General features: G+C 34.3%; 2 protein-coding genes across 2 annotated transcripts in view; one reads left to right on the plus strand and one right to left on the minus strand.

The window, feature by feature from the left end:
* The window catches only part of LOC107714588 (SRR1-like protein), a 5,939-nt gene extending 4,712 nt beyond the window's left edge, over window positions 1-1,227 (minus strand). Inside the window, exons 1-5 of the mRNA XM_016520466.1 lie at window positions 912-1,227; window positions 685-725; window positions 447-610; window positions 272-370; window positions 43-194 (exon numbers count right to left, since the gene is read on the minus strand). Of these exons, the coding sequence (XP_016375952.1) occupies window positions 43-194; window positions 272-370; window positions 447-610; window positions 685-725; window positions 912-1,135 (680 nt within the window). The 5' untranslated portion in view covers window positions 1,136-1,227. The remainder of the gene's footprint in view (window positions 1-42; window positions 195-271; window positions 371-446; window positions 611-684; window positions 726-911) is intronic.
* Window positions 1,228-1,915: 688 nt separating this feature from the next.
* The window catches only part of LOC107714555 (cell cycle checkpoint control protein RAD9A-like), a 14,936-nt gene continuing 6,104 nt past the window's right edge, over window positions 1,916-10,747 (plus strand). Inside the window, exons 1-9 of the mRNA XM_016520424.1 lie at window positions 1,916-1,949; window positions 2,039-2,109; window positions 2,882-3,019; window positions 4,187-4,301; window positions 4,520-4,619; window positions 5,999-6,105; window positions 6,906-7,012; window positions 8,382-8,446; window positions 8,538-8,639. Coding sequence (XP_016375910.1) covers window positions 1,916-1,949; window positions 2,039-2,109; window positions 2,882-3,019; window positions 4,187-4,301; window positions 4,520-4,619; window positions 5,999-6,105; window positions 6,906-7,012; window positions 8,382-8,446; window positions 8,538-8,639 — 839 coding nt within the window. The remainder of the gene's footprint in view (window positions 1,950-2,038; window positions 2,110-2,881; window positions 3,020-4,186; window positions 4,302-4,519; window positions 4,620-5,998; window positions 6,106-6,905; window positions 7,013-8,381; window positions 8,447-8,537; window positions 8,640-10,747) is intronic.

Here is a 10,747-nt window from a genome sequence, read left to right on the forward strand (position 1 = left end):
TTTTTTTAATCAATAATGTGTTGTATAACACCAGACACCCACCTCTCTTGAATGCCATGAAAACTGTTGCCAATTATAATCATTTTTGGCAACGTCTGGGGCGTCCAGTTTCTCCACAGCAGGTTGTTATACAGAGCCTTCCCACAATGCATCAGGTAAAACAGGGTGGGTTGATAAACCGCTCGTTTTCCCTCCTGTTAGGAACATACTGCTTGAAAACTGACAGCAAAACATGTGTCTTTTTATGTCAGTAGATGTGTGATGTGTGCACCTCATTTTCAGTCAACACAGTGAAGCCGAGCTCCTTGAGGGCGTCACACTCTAACGCAGAAAACACAGGATCATACACACAACAGCTGCCCACTGGAATCTGAGGAAAAAGAGAATATCTGTATGTTTAATTGACAAATCCTTTCATAGAAATCATACGAATGAAACGCATATACCTGGAGTGTCTCTAGAAGCAGTAGCAACATTGCAAGCTGGTATCGGGCAGATACACAAGAAGCAAAGTGACCCAAACCGTAACACACACAGAGCTGAAGAGAAACATCTCCATTCTGCTCTGAGGAACCAGAAGCGTTGGAAAGAAGACGCTCAGACAGGAGATCTGGAGGTGGAGATGGGGTCGTTACAAATTGTATTTTCACATTTATAGACGGTACAGCTGTAATTCAACATCACCTTTCCACTCCATCCAGAAGTTTTCTCCTCTCAGTTCATTCCTGTGAAGGTAAAGAACATTTCAGAGAGCTCACAGACAACATGAACAGCACAATCCTTAGCCTAATTCATGCACTTTCCTATTTACACAAGACTCCGGGGTATTTAAAAGAACACCATTGAGTTATGATAATGTACCGTATCACTGACACTCGTGTAATGTGTGATAGTGGCAGATAAACCCTCACATGGCGTTTAATATCTTCTGCTTGTCCGGTTTGCAGGCAGCCACCTGGTGTGAGTCTAGTTTGGGGTTTGAAGGTTGTTTTCCTCTTCTAGCCGCTCGGCGCCCTGCTACCTGCCAGTCATCATTACAAGCCATTATAGCAAAAACCTCTTTCCAATAAGACAGTTTGCAGTCTGACAGCTCGAAATGCGTGATCGAACTAAGCGAGGACCGATCGACTTCCATATGAACACATTTTGTATGTTTATAGGTGTAAATGTCTCCATGATAAACTTTTAGCACTTAGGATTTTCATATTTACATCCACAAACAGTGTTTCTGTGTTACACTTTAATCGTTCCGGTCGCCCGCTGCTCTCAATATATTCAGTTCCTATGCGTATTAACTCACTAAGACAAACTGATAAATAACTTTTTATTTTTATTCATTGATTTTTTTTTATCGAGAGGTGCGTATATGTTTATATACCAATTGTTACGTTAATATTCTTCTGAAATACAAATTTTACAAATGCTTAGTAATCGACCTTAGCGTACTGTTTGTATGTATCGGTGAGTATTTATCTATGCACACTTTCACTAATTTCAGTTCTATACCGTATTTTTTGTATAATTTATTGTAACTTGTGGAAAGGTTAGTATTTATTCCCTGTTGAAAGGTGTCAGGAATACGTTATGCCATGCACAATTCTATTCTATTCTATTCTAGTAAACCCAATAAAAACCTGAATAAACTTTGACAAACGCTGGTGAGAACTGGAGCGCGCGCGTTTTCAGTTAGATGAAACTGATCTTTCTTTCCCGCTCTTCTTTCCGAGCGCTGAGGTAAAAAAAAAAAAAAAATAAAAATAAAAGTTTTTGTCGTTTTTATTCTCTAAAGTCACTTTTGTCAAAGGTTTCCTCTTAGAATTTTTGGTGTCATCTGAAAAATGTGCATAAAAGTACTGTAGATCGTATTAATTTAGCGTCTAATCAATGCGTCAAATATTGAACAAGGGAAAATAAAATGAAGTGTGTCATTGAAGGCAATGGCGTTAAAGGTATGACAATTTTTTTCAATATATTATCTAAATAAATCTTCTCTGAGCGGGTTCTGTTGTTAATAAATGTCTCTGTTTACTGTTCTTAGTCTTTGGAAAAGCAGTTCATGCTCTGTCAAGAATTGGTGATGAAATATGGTTGGATCCACTGGAGAAGGGGGTATGTGATGATATATATACACATACACTACTGTGCAAAAGTCTTAGGCCATTAGTATTTTCACCACCAACAACAACAACACAAAAAATGGTTTTCAGTCAGTTATTTCTATCTTTCGCTTAGTGTGTCAGTAGGAAATATCAGTTTACATTTACAAACATTCCCTTTGCCATTAATTGTAATAATCCAGTGAGATTTTTGTTTGCACAAGGAGTCTGACAACAGCAATGCTCCACACAGAGATCTGATCTCAGCATCATTACATGAAGAGACAGACTAAATCCAGAAGAACTGTGGCAACATCTACAAAACACTTCAAAAAACCTGCAAAGCTACCTGAAAAACTAAGTGCACCAAGGACAAAAGCTGATTTAAAGGCAAAGGGTGGTCGCACCAAGTGTTGATTTGGTTTAGTTAATAGAAGTTAATTGATAGATAACCTCTATTTATGACATTATTTTTGAAAGCATTGTCACTTTTCAGCATTTTTACACAAGTGCCTAAAACTTTTCACAGTGGCTTTGTAGGAAGGTTTCTTCAAGTGTTTTAAAGATGTTGCCACAGTTCTTCTGGATTTAGTCTGTCTCGGTTTCTTCTGTTTCTTCATGTAATCGCAGACGGGCTGCGTAACTGGCTTAAAACCATTTTTTGTTGGTGGAAAATATTAATGGCCTGAGACTTTTACACAGTACTTTTTATGCATATATATATATGTATATGTCTTCTTTATCTGTCATTTCTAATTCTCTCTTTCTGTCTCTCTCCCCTGTAGTTGGCTGTAAGGACTGTCAGCTCATCTCAGTCGGCTTGTGCCTGTTTCAGCTTCACTCCTCTGTTCTTCCAGCAGTATATTCCTGATCCAGACATTCAGAAAGGCTGTGAAGCGGTAAAATGCAAACTAAACATGAAGGTACTAAACATTTATAACCACACGTTTCTTTAAGTTTTGAAGGATTGGACAATATAAATGTTCCTCAGTGTTTTTATCTTGTTTTCCAACACACATATTTAAATATCCTTAACCCTCTGGTGTTGCTCGGTGATTTTAGACCGGAAAAAATTATGTTTCGAAATTTCAAAAATCGCTACTTCATTGGAATGGTATGAAATTAATGCAAAAACTGACATTTCAAATCAACATTTCAAACAAAAGAAATCTAAACCTTTACAAAAAGTTGTCTTTGTATATATATATATATATATATATATATATACCCAAATCCACAACTTAATAAAAAAAAGTATTAATGTCTAAAAACAACTAAGAGAATTTATAAGCTCTATATGAATCTAGTGGCTAATCATGGAATTGCAGATGTTTTTCATTTTTTTACTCCCACCAGATGGCACTAATCTGCATTCAAAAATTTGATTTTAAAGGCATTGTCTCTATTTTAACATGAAATACTGCCGTAATTGAAAAGTAATATAAAATATTAGGGGGACATTTTTTTTTATTATTTTCAAAGGGAAAAAATTGATCATAATTATTGCATAAATATGAATTAGTACCATGAAATTCATTCAAAATACAAAATAAAAAATAATACTGAACAAAAATGTATTACATTGATTTTACTGAAAATAAAAAAAGTTACATTTCAGTTTTTCGGTCACCTTTGACCGCGAACAACACAAGTGTGACCCCCAAATGAACAATACCAGAGGGTTAAATCAAAATTTACTTGAGATGCGAAATGAAGATCTATTAATGGGGCAGTTGCTTTAAGTTAGTTTTTCTGAGCCCATTAGCAGATATTTGTCCTTGGTAATATTAATAACTATAAATAACGTTTTATATTTTATTTATTATATAAATAACATTTTGATAAATTTCTCAGAAAGAGATCTGAAGTTATGTCATTTTGCAACTCAAGTAAATGCATCCTGATTTATGAATGTTTAGACATTTGCACTGGAAAGCAAGACAAAAATACTGATGAAGAACATCAAAAATAAATAATTATTATTATAGAACCAGCAATATTAATACCCAGTGCCTTAACTCATATGCATCAGTATTATTCATTCATTGTACAGTGTTTACTGATTATCATATGCTTTTTATAATTTTCAGTGCGTGCTTCCCCTGTTTCGTTGTGCGTCGTGGAGAGAGCGCAGTGTGGACAGATGTGAGATAACCATCAACATCCCAAACAGCAGGGTGATATTTCAGTTTCACTGCAGACACGGTTAGTTCATTTGCATGTGAAGAACATACTGAAACTGGTAATGCATTGACAGAGGGAGAAACAGATTGGTGTTGGCGGATGTAATCACGGGGTGACAGCACACGTAACTGGACTCTCTTCTGTGATGATGAGATGCTACAAATCATTTCCATATTGCATAATCCATCACAATTTACCACATTTGTTCTAATCAAGATTTTGGCACTTGCATGCTTTAGGAACAACTAAGATCTATAATTTGGGGTATCAGGAATGTGAAGCATTGCATGCTGTGTTCCCAGCTCACCTCTGTCCAAATGTCCTGATGGCCCAGTCCAAGTGAGTGCACATATAATTCAGCATGACTTTTTCTGAAACTCTTAGTGGATTATTTCTTTATTTAGATTATTTATGTTTACATAATAAATCGTCAATGGCTGTGTCTCAAAACCTATTGAGCTGCCCTCTTAGACAGCTTTTTTGGGCATCATAGTCTTGGGCATCCAAGCCTTTTTGATGCACATGCTTATGCTGTCTATAGGTGGGCAGCTCACTAGGTTTTAAGACGCAATCTTTTAGTGTCTAAACTTATTGGTAACACTTTACAATAAGGTTCTATTTATTTACAATAGTTAATTACATTAGTTATTAGTTGAAAAATACTGTAATGTATTAATCTTAGGAAATGTTAATTTTAAACATTTATTAATACATTATTAAAATCAAATGTTGTATCTGTTAATATTATATAGAGCCCTATGAAATCCGTTTGATTTTTTTCCAAATTCAGTTTTATTTTTTTTCTAAATTACGTTTTTTCCGTTTTAATTTTTCTAGACTGTTTTAATGGTTAAATTAAATTTTATTAATCAAAAAGCATGTCTAATTAATTGAAATCATGAAACTTACAATATTTAACAGCAGTTTATTAAAAGTTTAACAAAACTTAAATTTTTAAGGCCCTATGAAATATTTTATTTTTTTCTCAAATTCAGTTTTATTTTTTACAAAATTTTGTTTTTACAAAATTACATTGTAATAGTTTTGTTAAATTTGAACAATCAAAATTCTCTAATTAATTGATTTTAAAAAAGAATTTATTATTTTATTTATTTCTTTTTTTTTTCAGAAATAGTGTGTTCTGCTAAATCAATTCTGGTAAATCATTTTTCTGTTAAATATTTCTTTAAAAATAATGTTGTAATAATAATTTTATTATTATTATTATTTGAAAACACAGCAAGTTCGCGCGCTTCAGTATGTGTGTAGTAAACAAAACCGCGCGTCTGTGCCATTCATTCACACAGAACTTGCAGGATTCATATTTAAATAGTATTTTTGCAGTTTAATATTCACAGACACTAGTCCATATCGCGTTTTAATTTAAGTGTACAGCGCTACTTTTGATTTATTGACAAATTCTGTGACATTCTGCGTTATACAGTAAATTCCATTTTTATGACTGCATTCCGCGATTCTGTCTGCGTTTTCTGCATCGCGGAAATCATAGGGCCCTAATTATATAAAGGACCTGAGATAACATGAACTAACAATGAACAGTTGTATTTTTATTAACTAATGGTAACTGATTAATAATTACTGTAACATATTTATTTTTCATTGTTAGTTAATGCATTAACTAATGTTAAATAATTTCATTTTTAGTAGGATAGTCCAATTTATAAACTAAGGTACAGCCATTTTTGTTTCTGTTTCAGACTTTTAGGTGACATTGTGGTGCATTTCCCGGTTTCACAAGAAGAGGTCACTCTTTGCATTTCCTCGTTTAAAGTAACCTTGAAGTCCTTTTGTGAGGAAGAAAATAGTAAGGAAGCTTTTGCTGTGTTTATAATAGTTCACTAGCATGTAGTACTCTAACTATTGTTGTAGTATATACCATGAATATTATGAGTATGTGAACATTTTCTCTATGCATCAAATATTTGATGCACATCATATATAATTTTAATAGCAACCTTCCATCTCCAGTGTCATGGATACATTTTGTGATTTTTAATATCTCTTTCTTTAAAAACTCTTTCTTCACTCATTTGTGAGTCATCTCAATCATATTACAATGATTTAACTATAGTTTTTTAAATATTTGAATTAAAATGATCATTCAATTAAAATTAAAATATTATTTTTTTTATTTTTTTTATTTCCTTAATTTAAAATCACTAAAATAAATGTACAGTATGATGAGGTCATGTGACCACATTGTACAGTAGCATACTATTATATTTCTCATTAAATAATGCCTATTGCTTAACTTATTATTTTTAAAATAGTAGTAATAATAATGTTTATTTTTATAGCACTTTTTCTGAGCTCAAAGTGCTTTACAATCAACAATAAAAATAAATACATCAAAAACAGGACAAATACAGTAAACAATACAATATACACATCAAACACCATAGACGATCATGGAATCCGAGTCAAATGAGTATGTGAATATGTATATACTGTATAGCTGAGCATGAAATTAATTGACAAAATATTCAGGACTGCATGTAACCTACATGTATTTAGACTTACTGTATACCAGAGCTCCTGTATACTCAGATGCTGAACATTATGGTCCTGCATTAATGAATTAGATCTTGTTTTGTTTGTTATCAGACTGCATCAAAGGCATGAACACCGAGCTGATGCTGCACCCAGATGAGTTTGACTGTTTTCAGGTTGGAGAGGATTCAGCCGTGACCTTCTGCCTCAAAGAACTGAGGGTGAGTGTCCAGCACGGCATGTTTTAAATACACAGCATATGTGTGAAAGTTGTTTGTGTCCCCATGCAAGTATGTTTTGTTTGATGTGTGTGCTGGCAAGTGCATGAGGATCTGCCATATTCATTTTTATTGCCACTTATTTCCGTCCTGGGATGTTCAGTAGTCGTGCCTATCATATTCACCCAAGTGAGTCCAGAGAAAGTGTGTTATGCATGTGAACTGAACAGACTGCAATGTTCTTTTAATTCACACACCCAGGTGTGGTATTTTATTTATTTGGTTGCATTCCGCATTAATCAACAATATTGCATTCCTCAAAAAAAGGCATTAGTTGAACAGTTGGATTATGCAAAACATGCAAAAATACAAAAAAAAAAAAATTACATTTAGATTTTGAAACTGTAATGCATCCAAGATAAACTATAAACACAAGCTCATTTTGTATCCTCTCGCTCAACCTTTGACCCCGATTTCCAGGGAGATCTAGTGGCACTGGATTATCGCCCCGATAGTACCGACCCTTTTCACGTACGGGCTTTGGTTGTGTGTCAGTGGTGTAACTTCTTGGCAGGCCACAGTGTGTTTGTGTCAGTTATTGATGCAGTGGGACAGATTCTTGGATGTGAACCAGATAGCCTGTCACAATGAGTTACAGCACGGGACAGCACACTGTGGTCTGGATACACATGACTGACCTTCTCCTCATACAGTCTTAAACGGGGTCAAATACATCTGTACGGATCAGTGTGTCCCTTGCATATAAAACACGGTATGAATCTGTTTTGACAGGTCTTAATTCTTCAGTATTGTGCAGGGCTGTCTTCATGATTTTTGAAATCCAGCCGCTTTGCTCATTAACTTAATGATATAAAATAAATTATATATATATATATATATATATATATATACACACTTTTTTTTTTAAAATTAATAAATTAATTTAATTTAAATATTATTATTTTTTTTAATTGTCAGATGGTGACCCCAAAAACTACATGGCGTACTATAGGAGAGCAACTGTGTACCTTGCCATGGGAAAGTCAAAATCTGCATTACCAGACCTGAGCAAAGTCATCGAACTTAAACCGGACTTCACATCGGTGGGTTCTCAGAATCAATTCACACTGTAAAATATGTACAACATTTTTATATGATTTACCAAAACCTGTTTAACCAGTGACACACATACATTTTAATATTTTATAATATATTAATATATATAATAATAGTTGAATTTATTATTAATTATATATACATATATTTGTCATTTGATTAATCTCGAATCAATGTTGATTGTAATAAATCATTGTTAATAATAAACCATATATTTATTTATTTATTGTTTGTTTGTTTGTTAAATTGCTTTTAGGGGTTGCTGTCCTTTGCCGAGTCTTATGGTCTGCCAGTGTCTAGTCAGTTTGGTGTAGCTGGACAGTAAGTCTTTACTTTTTTCGATACTATATATTCAGCATAAAGTCATACAGTTAGCACACTATACATGTCAGTTGATTCTGATCTCTTTCAGGCCTGTATCCTTCACTGTAAAAGACATGACGCTGGAGGCCCATGTTGTGTTGTCCACCTTAACGGATCCGAACCTCGAGAGCCCATCTCAACCTGCACCTGGGTATTTCATTTTATCCGTCATGTTAACATAAATATACTGCATGTGAAAAATTTACTTTGTATTTTCATGATAGACAGACGTTCTTAAAGGAACAGTTGAACCATAAATTAATATTTTGTTATCATTTACTAATGTTCATGTTGTCGTAAACCTGCATGCCTTCCTTTCATCTGTGAAACAGTATGTTAATTTGTTTTTAAGAAGAGCCTAGCTGCTTTTTTTCCATAAAAAGATGTATGTATTATATTCTGAAGCTATATGATAGCTTTGTGTGATAGCTGTTGCACTCTAAAAAATGCTGGGTTAAATATAACCCAGCTTGCTGTTTGCCCTTGTATCAGTGTTTCTGTGTGTTATTCTACAGCAGAAGCAAACATTTGGGTCACCTGTTGCGTGCAACTTACGTCACCGCTGACTGTTTAAACAGCCTACCTGCAATAATTCATGTTAGCGCTAGGGATGGGCGTATCGATCCGAAGTATCGATATATCGATACTGACGCGAGTATCGAAAGTATCGATACTCAAACAAAAAATATCGATACTAAAGTGCGTTTTATTTACCAGTGGTTTTGTTTATTTACCAAAAATAATAATAATAATAATGCGTACAATATGCATTGAATTGGACGAATAACCTTTGTTAGCGAATAATTGTGTAGGATAGAACTATTTTCCTGCCCATCTGAACACATGCAAATGTTGCAAGACAGAACCAATAAATCACAGAGAGCATTCACTCACTGCTGACAGTGCATTCAAACAGGGCTGCGTTCCCCAAAAGTATCATAAGAAAGCATTAAAGCTTTTGGGAACAGCAGTCCTGAACAATGCTTATCAGAGGACAGAAATAAAAACATAAATGTTTGAGTTATTTCACAATAAACAAATTGAAATTGTAGCCTACATAGTTTGTGCAATTACAATTATTTAAATTGAACGTTGAAAGATAATATTGATCATGTAAAAGTTGCATTTTATGCATGCAACAGCCATTCACTGGCAGTCCCTAATGGCAGTACAAAATATTGCACTAAATCAAAAGTTCAAATGTTACAAATAAGTTAGAATATTAATGTTGTAATACTGGTAGCACTAATATAAAAATGTGATGATATATGTTACAAAAAAGTAACAATTTTGAAATACGTTGATGGTTGTATTTTTTTTGTATTTGATCTCAGTATTCCTATCAATGTTGTATAAGGGTTTTTTATGCATAATAGTAACCCTAGAATGTGATCAAACAGTTTAAAATAGCTGGGCTAAGATATATAACAATTTTTAAGACTGCAGAAATATGTTAATTCAGTATACACATTATCCCACCGGTTACAATTGTGACTGACCATAAAAAAAAATTTTTCACACCCTTTTCCAAAAAAAAAAAAAAAAGATTGATTATTTCAAAGGGTTACTAATGACACATCATTTGGATATTTTCATGTCTGGGAAAAATTTGGGATTAAACGGGTTAAAATGCGTTTTAAACATAAAGTTAAGTGGTTTTCATTACCCATTTTAGCCTACTCTTAGTAATTTAATAATTTAACAAATTTCATAATTTAAACGTTTAGTGCAGAAGTATCAAATCGGTATCGATATCGACGATACTGCCTTGAAAAATATCAGTATCGTATCGAAAACAAAATAAGGGGTATCGCCCATCCCTATCAAACACCACAAAAACTCTTCTAAAGTCGATGTCCCATGATGGAGAGATTCAGATGCAAGCTTCGGAGAAAATCCGCTCGCGGATAAACACTCCGTGTAGCGCCGCGACGCCATTCTGTGAACGCAGCGTGCGTACAGACGAGAGCGCAGTCAGCTCAAGAATACACACTAACTTTGCGCATGGGTATTCTTCAAGCCTTCTTACGTAATCTACGCAAACTGTCAATCACTGTAAACGTCCTTGTGGTTGGCTAACACTTCCATCCATCAAAACTTTGCTGGCTAGGCATTGGCTGGCTTCAAACAGCCCAAAACTGCGGAGCGCAGATTGGCACCTCGCTAAACCTGTCAGCGACTCCGTCTCTGTTCTGGGTTATAACATCGCCTGTGATTGAAGGAGAGAGACTGGGAGGGCTCATTTTGCTCGGAAGAGAC

This window comes from Sinocyclocheilus rhinocerous, unplaced genomic scaffold, assembly GCF_001515625.1.
Source record: "Sinocyclocheilus rhinocerous isolate Xijiao unplaced genomic scaffold, SAMN03320098_v1.1 scaffold990, whole genome shotgun sequence".
Taxonomy (NCBI): Eukaryota; Metazoa; Chordata; class Actinopteri; order Cypriniformes; family Cyprinidae; genus Sinocyclocheilus; species Sinocyclocheilus rhinocerous.